This window comes from Carcharhinus amblyrhynchos, chromosome 5, assembly GCF_965287045.1.
Source record: "Carcharhinus amblyrhynchos chromosome 5, sCarAmb.v2.hapA, whole genome shotgun sequence".
Lineage (NCBI taxonomy): Eukaryota > Metazoa > Chordata > Chondrichthyes > Carcharhiniformes > Carcharhinidae > Carcharhinus > Carcharhinus amblyrhynchos.
In genome coordinates this window covers 98,791,813-98,810,086 of record NC_137328.1, presented here as the reverse complement: position 1 = coordinate 98,810,086, position 18,274 = coordinate 98,791,813, and the positions used below count along the sequence as shown (strand labels likewise).

The 18,274-nt window shown below is 42.7% G+C and overlaps 1 protein-coding gene across 1 annotated transcript in view; it reads right to left on the bottom strand.

The window, feature by feature from the left end:
* polk (polymerase (DNA directed) kappa) overlaps positions 1-18,274 on the bottom strand; it is a 101,820-nt gene that overhangs the window by 68,880 nt on the left and 14,666 nt on the right. Inside the window, exon 3 of the mRNA XM_080189302.1 lies at positions 3,449-3,568. Within this exon, the coding sequence (XP_080045428.1) occupies positions 3,449-3,568 (120 nt within the window). The remainder of the gene's footprint in view (positions 1-3,448; positions 3,569-18,274) is intronic.

Genomic DNA, 18,274 nt, shown 5'->3' with positions numbered 1-18,274 from the left:
TTAATTCCAGACAATGTTGTTCCTATGTGTTCTGAACTGACACGTGTGGAAGTCTGCAAAGTCGAACTTTTAACTCAAGAGAAGGTAGAAGCTATCAGCAATCATGTGTGATATAACTGTACCTGTGTATTTTCTCTCCATTATCATCCTTTTCGATGGAACAATACTTGCCTGATTCTATTTTATCTATCTAATCTTAACAGTTTATCTTTGCATTAGTGCTCCAGTACTTCTCGTGTCCTCCAAAGATCTATCTTTGGCCCTCTCCTATTTCTCATGTACATGCCGTTCCATGGCAACATCACCCGAAAGCACAGTGGCAGTTTTCACATGTACACTGATGACACCCAGTTCTATTTCAACACTATTTTTCTCAATTTGTCCACTGTTGCTCTATTATTAGACTGATTATCTGATATCGAGAACCAGATGAGTAGAAGTTTCCTCCAATTAAATGTTGGAAGAATTAAAACCATTATCTCCAGTCTCCACTTTGAATTCCACTTCCTGACTACAGACTCCATCCATCTCCCTAAACAAGGCTGTACATAACCTTGGTGTCACATTTGGCTCTGAGATGAGAGTCTAACCACAAATGAACATGTCACTAAGAACACCTATTCATCTGACTCTTCTACTGCTGAAACTCTCAACAATGCCTGCGCTACCTCTAGCGTTGGCTATTCTACACAATTTTAGCTAGCTCCCCACATCCCCCTTCTGCATGTCCCAACTCGAAGCAAATCTTGCTCACCCATCAGCAGTGACCTACACTGGCTCCCAATTGAAAAACACCTTTTTTTTAGTTCATCCTCGTTTTCAAATTTCTCCACGGTCTCACCCATCCCTATTTCTGTCATCTCCTCCAGCCCCACAACCATCAGAGAGCAGCACAGTGGTTAGCACTGCTGCCTCAATGCCAGGGACCCGGGTTCAATTCAAGGCTTGGATCACTGTCTGTGTGGAGTTTGCATGTTCTCCGCATTCTGTGTGGGTTTCTTCTGGGTGCTCCAGTTTCCTCCCACAGTCTGAAAGACGTGCTGGTTAGGTGCATTGACCCAAACAGCTGTCGGAGTGAAGCAAATAGGAGAATTTCACAGTAACTTCATTGCAGTGTTAATGTAAGCCTTACTTGCAGCTAATAAATAAACTTTACTTTTGCTATCTGTGCTCCTCTAATTATGGCCTTTTGCGTATTCCCCTATTTTCCTTCCTTTAAGGCACTCCTTAAAAGCTATGTCTCTAACCAAGCCTTTGGTTATCTGGCCTAATTGTTCGCATGGTTCTATGTCACACTTTTCCTTAATAATGATCCCTTTGGTTTGTAATGAGATTGTCGAGTGCCTCAGGATATTTTGTTGATGTCAAAGGCCATAAATTTAAGCTGGTATAGTATGTTCTATCACTTATCTGCTGTATAGTGAGAAATCTCTCAACAGATATAATGCCTGCAGTGATCTTCATTACAGTTATCAACAAAAGAAATGCAATTTCTTTTGCAAGCAATATCTCTACAAACATAACTCCAAAAATTGTATGGTGCATAGTTTCCAGGCAAGCCAATAACTTTCAGATTCAGTCTTTGTTGCTCCACAAAAAGAGTCATCTTTAAACACCAATTAATCTCAGAAACCTTGCATCATTAATCATTGGCCCAGATGTAACTGCCAAAATAACAATGTGATTAATGATATTTGCAAATGATAGAAAAACTTCAGGCAAGGGGCAGATGTGCACTCAAATACAAATATCCAAATGGTCAAAGAAACTTGGAATGGTGAAAGCACAAAAGGAGGCCGTTTAACTCAGTATCTTGTGCTGATTCTGCCTTAGCAACTCAACTGGTTTCATTTCCTTATCATTTCTCCACTGCCCTACAATTTTTTTCTCTTTAGGTGAGGCCACCTCCACCATATTCTCAGGCATTACAATCCTAACCGCTCACTTGTTCACACCTATGGGAATAGTTTCTCATTATCTACTCTGTGTAAACCACTCATAATTGTGAACCCTTTCATCAAATCTCCACTAAATCTTCTCTTCTCCAAGGAAAGCAATTCCAGTTTCTCCAATCTGTTCATATAACTGAAGTCCCTCAGAACAATTCTCATAAATCTTTATTCCACCCATCACATTCTTCCTAAAGAGCAGTGCCCAGAATTGGACAGAATACTCCGCTTGAAGCTGAACCAGTGTTTCATAAGATTCATCATAACTCCTTTGCTTTTGCATTCAATGCATGTAGTTATAAACCCCAGGATTCCATATGTCTTTTTCACCATTTTTTCCCAATCTGCCCTGCCAGTTTCAACAATCTGTGCACATGTACTTCCCAGATCTCTTGACTCCTGTACTCTTAATTAATGTTACTGAAAATTAATAAGTATGGAGTCTTATTCCATCAGATTTCAATTGTTCTTGGAGATTTCTAGAACATACAGCTTCCCTGATGCTGAAATCCTCATCCCTGTTTTTGTTACCTCCAAAGTTGACCATTCTATGCAATTCTGCCTGACCATTCAGATCATTATACTTATGCCTCATCTTTGAAAGAGCTGTCCAATTTAGTCCCTCCCCCATTCCAACTTTTTACTCATGATTAAGCAAATGAATCCTCTTAAATACATGTCCAGTTGCCTTTTGAAAACTCCAACAGAATCCGATTACACTGTCCTTTCGATTAATCAGACCTCAACAACCCACTATTTGAAAAAAATCTTCATTCCCCCTATAAATTTTTCACCAATTATTTTAAATCTATGGCTGGTTACTGACCCAATTGCCAGGGAAAACAGTTTAAAACAATTTAAATAAAAGCGAAAAACTGGATGCTGGAAATTTGAAAAAAAACAGAAAATGCTGGACAAACTCTACTGTTGATGGATCAGTTAGATCTGAAATACTAATTCTACTTCTCTCCATAGATGCTACCAGAGCTGCTGAGTTTATCCAGCATTTTCTGTTTTTGTTTAAAACAACTTAACTTGACAATTCAAAAAAAACGTTTCGTCACTTTTTATCTTCATTAGTCAAATCTTTCTTTTCCTTTCTCTTTCTGAATCACCAGCAGCACAGTGGTTAGTACTGCTGCCTCACAACACCAGGGACCGGGTCCCAGCCTTGGGTCGCTGTTTGTGTGGAGTCTCCATGTTCTCCCCATGTCTGCGTGGGTTTCCTCTGGGTGCTCCAGTTTCCTCCCGCAGTCCAAAAGACATGCTGGATTGGTCATGCTAAATTCTCCATCAGTGAACCCGAACAGGTGTCGGACTGTGACGACTAGAGGATTCTCACAATAACTTCATTGTAGTGTTAATGTAAACCTACATGTGACACGAATAAATAAAACTTAAACGCAAGATAAGTCAACAAACTAAATGCTGACAGGATCAGAATCTCTTTGGAAATTTGCATAAATGAAGACCCCTACTATTTTTTCCTTGCATCTTACCTGGTGCTGCTGCTTCTTTAGCTGTTGCTCTGTAATCTGTGCTTTCTGCTGTAACATTTTTTCAATTCGCTGGTTCACTTGTTGCTCTTTTTTTCGTTCATTTTCATAAAACCTTGATCCCTAAGATTATAAACATTACCATTAAAGATCAATTTATGCAGAAATTAGGCACTTTGAGCTAAGTACAAACAACGCACCATCACTGACACTCCTTAATAGCAACCTGCAATTTACTCACTTCAGTTAGTTGATGCAGAATGGAAACTGAAATGCTTAGTCTTGAAAGAAGTCTCCCACAGATGTTTCCAAAGAACATACATAAGAACATAAGAAATAGGAGCAGGAGTAGGCCATCTCGCCCTTCGAGCCTGCCCCGCCATTCAATAAGATCATGGCTGATCTGTCGTGGCTCAGTTCCACATTCCCGCCCTCTCCCCATAACCCTTAATCCCCTCTCTTATCAAAAACCCATCAACCCGCATCTTAAAACTATTTAGTGAGGCAGCCTCCACCACCTCAACGGGCAGAGAATTCCAGAGATTCACCACCCTTTGAGTGAAGAAGTTCCTCCTCAACTCCGTTCTAAACCGCACCCACCCTTTATCTTGAGGCTGTGACCCCTAGTCCTACTGTCCTTTCTGAGCGGGAAAAGTCTCTCCACCTCTATCCTATCCATCCCATTCATCATCTTATACGTCTCAATGAGATCTCCCCTCATTCTTCTAAACTCTAACGAGTATAAGCCTAGTTTATTCAGCCTCTCCTCATAGCTCAACCCCTCAACTCTGGCATCAGCCTAGTAAACCTCCTCTGCACTACCTCCAAGGCCAAAATATCCTTGCGTAATACAGCGCCCAAAACTGCACACAGTACTCCAGCTGCGGTCTCACCAATGCCCTATACAGCCGCAGCAAGACCTCCCTACTTTTATATTCAATCCCACTCGCTATGAAGGCCAGCATCCCATTAGCCTTCCTGACCACCTGCTGCACCTGCAGGCTGGGTTTTTGCGACTCATGCACAAGGACCCCGAGGTCCCTCTGCACTGTCGCTGCTGCAGTTTTTCTCCACGTAAGTAATAATCCTTCCTACCATTATTCCTACCAAAGTGGACCACCTCGCACTTGCCAACATTAAATTCCATTTGCCAGTTCCTGGCCCATTCGCCCAGCCTATCTAGATCCTTCTGCAGGCTCTCCACACCCTCCGCGCAATTTGCCGTTCCCCCAATCTTGGTGTCATCAGCAAATTTCAACACCATGCACTCGGTTCCCTCCTCCAGATCATCTATATAAATGGTAAATAGCTGAGGCCCCAGCACCGACCCCTGGGGCACTCCACTAGTCACCAACCGCCAATCTGAATAGCACCCATTGACCCCCACTCTCTGCCTCCTATTTGACAACCAATCCTCTATCCACGCTAGCACCCTACCCCCAACTCCATGTCCCCTGACCTTCTGCAATAACCTCTTGTGAGGTACCTTGTCAAACGCCTTCTGAAAATCCAGAAAGACCACATCCACCGGCTCTCCTCTATCCACCGCCCTAGACACATCCTCATAGAACTCCAGTAAATTTGTCAGACACGACTTCCCCTTAACGAAACTGTGCTGCGTCTGCTCTATCAAGCAATTCCCCTCAAGATGCCTCGCTATTTCCTCCTTGATGACGGATTCTAACATTTTACCTACCACAAACGTTAAACTAACCGGCCTATAATTCCCCACCTTTTGCCTGGCACCCTTCTTAAACAACGGCGTAACATTATCCGTTTTCCAATCTTCCGGCACTTCCCCGGAATCCAGCGACGTCTGGAAAATAACCACCAAGGCATCCACTATCACCTCCGCCATTTCTTTCAGAACCCTCGGATGCATTCCATCCGGTCCTGGGGACTTGTCCACAATCAGCCCCTCCAGTCTGTCGAGCACCACCTCTCTAGTAATAGTAATGTCATTGAGACCCTCCAGTCCTACCACCTTTCCATCTCTAACACCCGGCAAATTATTCACGTCCTCCTCCGTGAAAACCGAAACAAAAAAGTTATTCAAGACCTCAGCCGTTTCCCCATCCCCTACCACTAAGTCCCCCTTCTCATCCTCTAAGGGTCCAACGTTCACCCTAGCCAGCCTCTTTCTTTTTATGTACTTATAAAAACTCTTGCTATCCTTTTTTATATTAAGCGCTAGCCCAGCTTCATAGTTTCTCCTACCCTTCTTTATCAATTTCTTTGTCATTCTTTGTTGACATTTAAACCTCTCCCAATCCTCTTCTCGCCCACTACTCTTAGCTACTCTAAACGCCTCCGCTTTTAATTTAACACTTTCCTTCACCTCCTTCGTTATCCACGGCTTATTACCTCTCCTCCTACGGTCCTTTTTGACCATCGGAATAAATTTCTGCTGAGCGCCAAGAAAGATCTCCTTAAAAATCCTCCACTGCTCCTCAGCAGACCTACCTTTCAACGCGCTCCCCGAGTCCACATCTGCCAATTCCTCTCTCATCCTACCGTACTCCCCTCTGTTCAAACAAAGGACATGTGTCCGGGAACTCACTTTGTCCTCCTCCATCTGCACCAGAAACTCCATCATACAATGATCATTCTCCCCAAGAGGATCCTTCACCGCAAGGTCCCTGATTCTACCCGCCTCATTACATAACACCAGATCCAAGATAGCTCGCTCCCTTGTCGGCTCCAACACACACTGTTCAAGGAAACTATCCCGGCAGCATTCCAAGAACTCCTCCTCGAGCCCACCGCGTCCAACATGGGTCCACCAATCAATATGCAGATTGAAATCCCCCATAACTACGGCCGTCCCATTCCTGCACGCTGCACTTATTTGCGCGTTAACAGCTCGCCCCACCTCCAGATCGTTATACGGGGGCCTATAGATGACACCCACCAGCGTCTTCCTCCCTTTGCTGTTCTTAATCTCTACCCACAATGATTCCACTTTCTGCTCCTTGGCTCCAATATCATCCCTTGCTACCACCCTGATGCTATCCTTAATCAGCAGAGCTACACCCCCCCCTTTTCCCTCCCGCCTATCCTTCCTAAACACTTGATACCCCTGGGCATTCAGCTCCCAGTCCCTGTCACCTTGCAGCCACCTTGTAATGGCCACCAGATCATATCCATTTGTGCTGATCTGCGCCACCAGCTCATCCACTTTATCTGAATGCATGAAGCATTCGGAATAAAGAGCCTTCATCCCAGCCTTCACCTGGACCCTATTTGCCGGAACGCCACCAACCAAACTCACACCCCCTACTCCCTTTATTATTGGGACATCCTCAGCCTCTACCCTTACCTGTACCCTCTCCTTAACTTTAAGCCTCTTAATGTCACCTACCCTCGCACCCTCCCCCCCGCTAATTAGTTTAAAGCCCTGTCTACAGTCCTCTTCACATGATTCGCCAAGACTCTGGTCCCAGCACAGTTCAGACCCACCCCATCCCGCCCGAACAGGTCCCACCGACCCCAATACTGATGCCAGTGCCCCGTAAATGCAAACCCATTCCTCCCACACCAATCCCTGAGCCACCCATTCACTTCCTTAATCCTGTCAACCCTACGCCCGTCTGCACTCGGTTCAGGCAGTAGCCCAGAGATAACCACCTTGTCGGTTCTACTTTTTAATTCCATTCCCAGCTTTTCATACTCCCTCCCCAGATCCTCAGTTCTCATTTTGCCTACGTCGTTGGCACCCACATGTACCACAACGACCGGATTCTCACCCTCCCACTCCAGGTTCCTCTGCAGCCCAGATGCGACATCCCGGACCCGAGCACCAGGCAGACAACACACCCTTCTGTGCACTTTGTCATTGTGACAAAGGACAGTGTCAATACCCTTCACCCCACTATCCCCAACTACTACTATGTTCCTTTTCACCTTCTCTTTGCCTATGCCCTGCTGCATCACTGTACCGTGTGCAGTTTGCTCACCAACCTCACCTCCCTCGTCTAGACTGGAAGCAAGAACCTCAAACCTGTTATGCAGATTGAGAAGCTGAGGCCTCCTCTCCCCACCCCCCCGTTCCTCCTCTCCCCACCCCCCTTCCTCCTCTCAGCAGTCCCCTCTTGTTCCTGACCCTTAGAGTTAGCCAGTCTAGGGGGGGGGGGTGGATGTCACTTGCACCCCATTGACAATGGCACCCTCTCTCCTCCTGATGAGCCTCAGTGTCTGTAGCTCAGAGGCCAGCTCGTCTACCTTGAGCTGGAGCTCCTCCAGTAACCTGCACTTACTGCAGACGTGGTCACCCGGGAGGACCCTGGGGTCCACCAGTTCCCACATCATACAGAAACAACACATCACATGCCCCTACACTTCTTTCAAAAATAATAATGAATAAGTACTATAAACAGCTACAGACAATCCACGAAAATTAGCAGATGAGTTTGATTACAAGAAGTGAGAGACCACTTTAGGAATGCTCGGAGTTATAGAGTACAGAGCTTTAAGGGTTCGTGTGCAGAAAGCACCATACCCGAGTGAACAGATACGAAAAGTAATTGAAAAGATTAGGAAAGGGTTATCTCAAGCGGTGATTAAATACAAACAGATGGAATTCATGCTGCAGTGTATAAGGCACATACATGTTCAGCTCTGGGCACCTCAACTCAAGAAGGACACAACAGCCTGGAGAGGAGATACAACACATTCAAAGCATTATATGAGCTAAATGGATGAAATTATGAAGCCAAATGCTGAAGATTGTATTCTTTTAAATATAAAAGATTAGGGCCAAACAGTTGAGATGTTTAAGATGACTAATGGATTTGATATGGTAGATAGATGGAAACTACTTCTCTGGCAGGAGAATCCAGAACAAAGGGCACTAACCTTAAAACCAGAGCCAAGTCACTGTCAGAAAGCACATGGTAATGCAAAGTGTGGTGGAAATCTGGAACTATCTCCTTTAAAGAGCTAGTAAATAGAGTTGCAGTACAGCATGTTAGTGGTGAAGGGAGTGAATGTTGAACGCAGGGTGCCACTCAAGTGGACTGCTCACCCTCAACAGTTTTGAGCTTCTTAAGTGTTGCTGGAGCTGCACTCATCCAAGCCAGTAACTGGTCACATTCCAGACTTGTGCCCTGTAGGTAGGTGGGCACGCTTTGGGGTGTGAAGAGGTGAGTTACTTTCTGCAGAATTCCCAGACTCCTGCCAGTTCTGAGGAGCAAAGGAGCAGGAGTAAGCCATTTGGCCCCTCTTACAGCCACAGTATTCATATGGCTGGTCCAGTTCAGTTTCTGGTCAATGGTAACCCTCTTGCCCCAGGGTATTGATAGTGGGGAATTCAGCCTTGGTAATGGCATTGAATGCCATGGAAGGTGGCTAGATCTACTCTTGGTTATTGTCTAGCACTTGTGTAGCACAAGTTTTACTTGCTGCTTATCAGTGCAAGCCTGAATATTGTCCAGGTCTTCCTGCATATTGTCATGTACAACTTCGGTGTCTGAGGAGTTGCATTTGGTGCTGAATATTGTGCAATCATCTGCGACCCTCCCCACGTCTCATCGTATGATGCAAGGGAAGTCATTGATGAAGCAACTGAAGATTATTGTGCCTTGGGCACCACCCTGAGGAACTCCTGCAGCGACATCTCAGGGCTGAGATGACTGACCTCCAACAACAACAACCATCTTCCTTCTTGCTCGTTATGACTTCAACCAGCTCTTTCTTCGATGCCACAATCAGTCAAGTGCTGCCTTGATGTCACCTCACTGAGTTCAGCTCTTTGGTCATTGTTTAAATCAAGGCTGTAATGAGGTCAGGTGCAGGGTGGTGCTGACAGAAGAGAAATTGAGCATCAGTGAGCACATTGTTTCTGAGTAAGTGCTGCTTGATAGAACTGTCAACGCCACCTTCCAATCACTTTGCTGATGATCCAGAGAAGACTAATGGGATAGTAATTGGTCAGCTTGGACCTGGCCTGTTTTTTGTGATGTGGGAATGCCGGCGTTGGACTGGCGTAAACACAGTAAAAAGTCTGACAACACCAGGTTTTAGTCCAACCGATTTATTTGATAATACTCACAAGCTTTCGAAGAGGCAGTCCCCTCGAAAGCTTGTGAGTATTATCAAATAAATCGGCTGGACTAAAACCTGGTGTTGTCAGACTTTTTACTGTTTTTTGTGAAAAGGGCATACCCGCATTCTAGCTGTACTGCAACAACTTGGCTTGGGGCACAGCTAGTTCTGGATCATGTATCAAATCAGTACTATTGCTGGAATGATGTCAAGGTCCACAGCCATTTCAGTATCCAGCATCATTTCTTGATATAACATGGAGTGAATCAAATTGACTGGATACTGTAATCCGTGATGCTGCACACCTTGAGAGGAGCCCGAGATGCATCATCCACCCATTTCAGGCTGAAGGTTGTTGTGAATGCTTCAGCATTGTTTTTTGCATTGATGTGTTAGGCCTTCCCATCATTGAAGATGAACAGAAGGCTCCTCCTCCTGTTAGTTATTTAACTGTCCACCACCACTCACAGCTGGATGTGACAAGGCTGCAGATCTTAGATCTGAGCAATTGGTTGTGGAATCTCTTAGCTCTGTCTATCGCATGCTGCTTCCACTGTTTGGCATGCAGATGGCCCTGTTTTTAGCTTCACTAGATTGATACTTCAGTTTTAGGTACGCCTGGTGCTGCTCCTGACATTCCAAACTTCACTCTTCAGTGAACCCCTGGGTTGATCTCCCGGCTTGATAACAATGGGAGAATGGGGGACAAGCTAGGCCAAAAGGTTACAGATAGTGGTGATCTGAATGCTGCTACTGATGACGGTCCACAGCACCTCAGGAATGCCCAGTTTTGCATTGTTAAATCTGTTGGAAAACTATCCCGTCTAGCACAATGCCACACAATATGGTAGAGGGTATCCTCAAAGTGAAGTTGGGATTTCATCTCTGCAACAGTTACGTCGTGGTCACTTCTATCATGACCATCATGGACGTTGCAACAGATAGACTGGTGAGGAAGAGATCAAGTAGTTTTCTCCCTCTTGTAGGTTCCCTCACCACCTGCCAAACAGAGAAATTAAGGGCCTCTGGAGTCTGCTGAACATCCTGTCAGCCACGTCCTTTAAAATTTGACAAGTTCAATCAGTAGTGGTACTAACTAGCCACTCTTTGCAATGGATATTGAAAGCCCCCCACCACCAAGATTATATTCTGTGAACTTGCAACCCTCAGTGCTTCTTCCAATTGGTGTTAAACATGGAGGAGTATTGATTGATCTGCTTTTGGGAAGATCCTTGAAGCCATGAGACTTCATGGGGTCTGGTGTCACTGTTAACAACATCCAGAGCAACTCCCTCCAGACTGTACATCATTGTGCTGTCACCACTTGTGGTGGGTCTGTCTTGCCAGTGTGACTGGATATATTAGGGACGATGTTGGCAATGTGTAAGACATTATGTGTATGGTATGGTTCAATGAGTACAACTATGACAGGCTGTCGCTTGACCAGTCTGTTGGAAAGCTCTCCCAATTTTGGTACACAAACCACCCCCAATGTTAGAAAGGAGTATGTTGCAGGGTTATATAGCATGGATTTACCATTGTTGTTTCTGGTGGCTAGGTTAATGCCAGGTGGTCCATCTGGTATTATTCCCTCTGGGCTTTGCAACAGTTTGATACAACTGAATGGCTTGCTAGGTCATTTCAGAGGGCACTGTTACAGGAAGAACATATATTTGCATCATGCCAAAGTTATTTCACAGCCAATTAATTAAATTTTTGAATAGTCTTGGCATAATTAGGAAACAGTTGCAAATTTGGGCACTGCATAATCCCAGAAACATCACTGAAACAATTGACAAATTGAGTCATTTTGGTAGTATTAGTTTACTAATTGCAAATACCCAGTTCAAATATATATATATGTATATATATATATATATATATATATATAATTAGAATGTAACAGTTTTAGGAACTAAAGATCAACAGCTAGAAAGGTAACGTCATAAAATATTAGCTGAAGTACTGGAAACATAATGTTTGCAGTTATTTCAGTAAAATAAGTTGCTCATGTGGTTTTCCAGAATTAAGAAAAGGTAGTGCATTTGTATTTGCACTTGAAAACACATAATGTGCATCACATTTCCAAGGAGATGGGTGGACTTCAGTGAAATTCTTTGCTTTGAGTTTATCCTTGTGAATTAAATTGGGGCATAGCCAGCAACCAGGACTGGTTAATGCTTAGAAAAGCAGCTAAGAGATGGTGTCAGCTTTGGGTCTTAAGTAATCTGTAGCTCTTCAAAAGTTGAGAGAAAAGACTGGAGTAGAGTAAACACATTTGTCATCTGTGAAGCATTTGGGAAATGGTATTCAGTATATCAGAAAGTTGAAAAGGGGAGAAAACGACAGATATTTTCTGCTGGAAACTAAAAGAAGAAATTTACAGGAATCTCCACTGAAAGGCAGTTAACCTCATTGCAGTTGGAGTTCTGGAGATTGTTTGCAGTTTAAAACTAATCTTGGGGGTTATTGGAAACCAAAGGTTGTTTTCCTATGCTTTAAGCTACAGCGCAGGCCCAGGCTTCAGAATTGTGAAGTCAGGAAAGCAATTGGAGGGTGGCTTAACCAAAAGCTAATGGAAGGATCCCTGGGAAAACTTGTACTTTGATGAATAGCTGGAACACTAGAGAAATCAAAGTAAATTATGGACAGCGATGACATAACCTCTCGGGTTTGCTCCAACAAAAATAAAGCTTCCAAGATTTTGTAAATAAGGGAACTCTTCGGGGAGAGAAAAAAGTAGAACTGAGTTTACAGCATGAAATTTAATTAATTATAGTATTAAGTTACTGGTGCAAGAATAGGTACTTTAGCACCTCAAGTCTTCTCTGCCAATTAATACAATCATGGCTGATGTCATCTTGGCCATTTTCCTGCCCATTCATCACAACCCTTCAAACCCTTACTGATTAAAAATCTGATTACCTCTTCCTTAAATTTATTCAATGTCCCAGCATCCAGCATGGTCTAGGGTAGTGAATTCTACACACTCACAATCCTTTTAAAGGAGTGATTTCTCTTCATCTCTGTTTTAAATCTGCCACCCCTTACCTTATTGACCTCTTGTTCTAGATCCCCTACAAAATGAAACATGCGTTCCACCTCGACTTTATCAATCCCTCTTGTGCATGTTAGTTCTCCTCTCATTCTTCTGAGCTCTGGGGAATTTCATCCTAAACTGCCCAGTCTTTGTAAAACAAACCCCTCATATCTCAGGAATCAATCTATTGAACCTCCTCTGAACTGCCTCCAACACAACTATATCCCTCCTCAAGTATGGAGACCAAAACTGTATATAATATTCTAAGTCCAGTCTCACTAATGCTTTGTACAGTAGCAGCAACACTTCACTTCTCTTATATTCTATTCCTATAGCAATAAATGCCAAGATTCCATTTGCCTTCCTTACTACCTGTTGTACTTGCAGACTAGTTTTCTGCAATTCATGCACGTGGACACCCAGATCACTTTGCAACGAAGCATTCTGAAGTTTCTCTCCATTTAGATAGTAAATTGTCCTTGTATATTCCTATCAAAGTGGATAACTTCTCACTTATCTATGTTAAACTCCATCTGCCAATAACTTTCATTTAATCTATCCATATCCATTTGTAAATTGCTTATTTCATTATCGCAACTATTTGTGTCACGCACAATATGGCTACGATACCTACTATCCCTGTATCCAAGTCATTAGTATAGATAGTAAATAGTTGGGATCCAAAGACCAAAATCTGTGGCATCTCATCAGTTATATTTTGCCAATCAGAAAAATACCCATTTATCTCAACTCTCTGCTTTCTATTGATTAGTCAATCCTCAATCCAAGCTAATAAATTACCTAATCCCATGTGAACTAACCTGGTGTATTAACCTTTTGTGTTGCACCTTATCAAATGCTTCCTGGAAGTCCAGGAATACTATATCTACAGGAGCCCCATTATCCAACTTGCTTGTTATATTTTCAAAGAATCAAGCATATTAGTCAAACATGATGTATTCTTCGTAACTTTACGGATTGCATTTTGTCTTTCTAATGTCCTGTTATTACTTCCTTAACAATGGATTCTAACAATTTTCCAATAACAGATGTTAAACTAATTGGCCTGTGGTTTCCTACATTTTCCCTCCCTCCCTTTTTCAATGAGGGAGATATGTTAGCATTTTTCCAATCCATCAGAACCTTTCCTGCATCCAGGGAATTTTGGGATATTGTAACCAAAGGATCCACTAACTCCAAAGCCACTCCTTTAAGACTCTAGGGTATATGCCATCAGGCCCTGGGACTTGCCTGCATATGGTCCCAATAGATTGCTCAGTACTTTTCCTTAGTGATGATCATAGTTTATTTGCTCTCTTTCTATAACCTCTGCCTTTTCTGTTACTCCTGGGATGGTACTCATGTCCTCAGCCACAAAAACTGAGGGAAAATATTGATTGAATAACTCAGTCATTTCTGCAATCCCCACAATCAATGCCCCAGTCTAATTTTCCAAGGGACCAACATTCACTTTAGCAATTCTCTTCCTTTTTAGTTACATACAGAAATTTTTGCTGCCTGCTTTTATATTTTGCACTAGTTTTCTTTTATAATTTACCTTTGCCATTTTTATTACATGTTTTGTGACCCTTGTTGATCTTTAAAAGCTTCCAAATCTTCCAGTATGCCACAACCATTGCAATACAATATGCCTTACTTTTTGTCTTTATGTTATCTTTAAATTACTTGCTTAGCCATGGAAGTCTTTCCCTCTCTTTGGAGTATATTGTAAATGGGAGGACTTGATTATTTCCTTAAATATCTGCCACTGTTCATCAACTGTCTTACCTTTTAGTCTTCTTACCCAGTCCATATGGGCTAAATCTATACTCATACCTATGTCATTTCCTTTGTTTAACTCCAGAATGCTAGTGTGGAACTCCAAATTCTAGTATGGTATGATTACTCTTCCCCAGAGGTTCCTTAGCTATGAGATCATTTATTGGCTGTACCTCATTACGTAATACCAAATCGACAATAGCCTGTTCCCTATTTGTTCCACAACGTATTGCTCCAAAAAACAATTTCTAATACATTTAATGAACTCTCCCTTGAGGTTATCCTTGCCAATTTGATTATTCCTGTCTATACACATGTTCAAATCACCCATGATTTTTGCCGTATCTTTCTTACAAATCCTCAGTACTACTTAGTCTATACAGTGTGCCACTGCAGAACTACTGTTTGGGGACCTATAGATTACGCCTATCAGGGACTTCATTCCCTTGCTATTTCTTATTTCTACCCAGACTGTTTCTGTGTCTTGGACTACAGTGCCTATATCATTTCTCACTACAGCACTGATTTCTTCCTTAGCAAAGCTACACCGCCTCCTTTTCCTTCCTGAATATCCTTGTGAAATACTGAGTACCCTTGAACATTCAATTCCCAAACCTGGTTATCTTGCTACCACATCTCAGTAGTTACCACTAAATCATAGCCTATTTAGTTTTATTCTGAATGCTTTGTACATTCAGATACAAAGCCCTTAAGTTTGTTTTATTATCCAATTTCTCTCTTCTTTGAGCGCTTGCTGCAATGTGACTTTCATATGGTCTGTCACAACTTTTTGCTTCATGTTGACACTTAGGCTCATCACTAACCTGCACTCATAGAAACATATAAAATAGAATCAGGAAAGACCATTCAGCCCTTTGAGCCTGTTCCACCCTCATTTTGATCACAGCTGATCATCAAATTCAATATCCTGATCCTGCCTTTCGCCCATATCCTTTTAGCCACAAAGGTTATATCAAATTTCTTGTTGAAATTCCTCATACCTTCTTTAACTTTGACTTCCTAATTTCTAACACAACTCTCAACCCCAATATTTTGTTTAAAGTCCTCTCTACTGCCATAGCTGTGTAGTTTGCAAGAACACTGGCCTCTGCACCATTAAGATGTAGGCAATCCTAATAGTATAGCCCCCACTTTTCCCACACCAATGCCCATGAACCAACACCCACTTTTCCCACACCAGTCTTTAATAAGAAAATAAAGCAGTGTTTACCAAACTTTTTCCTATTGTAAATCTATATGAAACTTGAAAATTGCCATGACCCCTTGACAGTGGTATGGAGCGAAGGAGCCTTGAGAATGGGGTGTGGATCTGAATGTAAAGTGGGTGAGAGCAGGGAGCAGTGGTTAAAATGCAAGGTTTTCTTTTTGAAAAAGCAAAAAGCACCTTTTTCTTCTTTTAATCCAAAATATTAGCCTCTAACTGGACTGGAGTTTATGAACTTCAGCAGAAACACACCACAATTAACACAGCTCAGTATTTGATGGATTAACAACTGAATCTAATATCTGTAGTTACTTGTGAACTTGCTGGTGCCTCAGCAGGTTGCAGGATTGATATTTGGAGCAGGTGAACAGTCTCTTTCCAATATAACTCTGCAGTCACTTGTGAACGCACCCATGTGTCACTTGGTTTACTAACTGAGTGGATCTCTTCCCACACTCTGAGCAACTGAATGGCCTCTCCCCAGTGTGAACCAGCTGGTGTGACAGCAGGGCCGATGACTGAGCAAATCTCTTTCCACAGACAGAACAGGTGAATGGCCTTTCACCAGAGTGAACCAGCTGGTCTATCAGTAGTTGAGATGATTCAGTGAATCCATTCCCACACAGAGAGCAGGTGAATGGTCTCTCCCCAGTGTGACTGTGCTGGTGTCCAGTAAGGTCGAATGGTTGCCTGATCTTCTTTCCGCAGAATGTGCTGCTGAATGGCTTCTCCTCTGTGGGAGTTCACTGCTATGACAGGACAACAAAGAGTGCAGCGAATGCCTTTCCAAACATGGAGATTTGAATGGCCTCTCTCCAGTGTGGCTGCATTGTTGAGTTTCCAGCTTTGATTAAATTCCTTCTCACAGCCCCCACATTCCCACAGTTTCTCCATGGTGTGACTACACTTATTTCTTGACAGGCCAGAGGAATGGTTGAGGGCTTGTCCACACAGAGCATGTGTACGGTTTCTCGTCTTTTTGACTCCAAGTCCAAATTCCTAAGATAGGATAAATCGAGCAGCTCTGTCAGATCTTGCAATGACGTTTGAGATTTCTGACTGCAAACCATCGTCTCCTAATATTCATCTAACACTGACTCCGCTTCTCTAGGACAAATAAGCACCAAGGCCGACAATCACACTGAGCAGCGATGCCTAGCTCCAGCAACCGCATTGCTACACGCTCTCTATCAACAAGCCTTTTTGCAGTAGGATTCAGCCCTCAAAGACCTGTCCATTAGGCCACACCCATCAATAAAAGATAAACATGAGGATTTAAAGGGGTCACATAGCTTTCAGCACTCAGTTCAAGCTCAATGGCAACCATTACTGCCTCGTAGCTCATAATTCACAATTTGGGAAGGCTTTAAAAAAGTTTATTTTTGTTTAAAAATGAAATCTTGGGGTATAGATCAGTTGATTAATTGCAGAGTGTTCAGATTTTTTTCTTTAAATGTTCACAGTCCCTAAAAGGATCATGACAATATCAGGAAAGGACTCAGAGGTTGGGTCTCTTTTTTCTTGGGGAAAAAGGCTGAGGGGTGACCTGATAGAGGTATTTACAATTCTGGTAGTATTATACAATTATGACAAGATGCACAGGGAATGTTTCATTACATGCGAAAGAGCATAGCGAAAGACCATCAATATAAGATAGTCACCAAGAAATCAAGTATGGAAATCAGAAGGAATTTCTTTACCCAAACGGTAGCCTGAATGCAGAATTTGCCATTATATTTACATTCTTTTGAAGCAAATAGCATTGATGCATCTAAGGGAAACTAGACATGCATATGAGGGGGAAAGGAATAGGTGGCCATGGTGATAGATTCAGACGAGAAAATATTGAGAGGCGGCTTTGGTGGAGTACAAACACCAGTATGGGCTTAATGGACCGATTAAGGCTATTGTAATCTGATGAGATTCTATTAAAAAATGTTGGCCTTAGTGTCAGGAGACCCCACTGCTCTTCTTCAGATCGTGCTATGGAATTTTTATATCCACCCAAGATGACAAATGGGAGTGCAGTATAAATTCTCATCCAAAAGACAATTTCATTCGTATCCAAACGTTGCACTTCAAAAGTTGCTAGAATTACGAGGTATGTCACTGGTTTTGGCACTACTATGTTCATTTATTTCCAGAAAGGTGGCTTGATAGGATGTGACATTTACAAAGTCATAACATTTTTCATGGGTTACAATATTACATAGCATTTACCAAACAGAAACAGAAACAGATCACTCAGCCCAAATCATCAATGCTGGTCTTAATGCTCCACATTTTTGTTTTTATTCATGCATAGGGCATAGGCATTGCCGGCCAGCCAGCATTTAATGCCCGTTCATAACTGCCTTTGAACTGAGTAGCTTGCGAGGGAATTTCAGAGTGCAGTGGAAAGTCAATCACATTGCTGTGGCTCTGGAATCACATGCAGGCCAGAACAAGTAAGGACAACAGATTTCCTTCCTTAAAGGTCATTAGTGAACCAGATGGGTTTTTCCAACATTTGACAATGGTTTCATGGTCATCGGTAGATTCCTAATTCCAGATATTTTCAATTGAATTCAAATTCCACCATCTACCATAGCAGGATTTGAACTTGGGTCTCCAGAACATTTTCTGAGTTTCTGGATTAATAGTCTAGTGATAATACCACTAGACTATCACCTCCTCACATGAAACTCCTCTCACTTGATTTGATCTAACCATATCAGCAAACACTTTCATTTCTTTCTCCCTC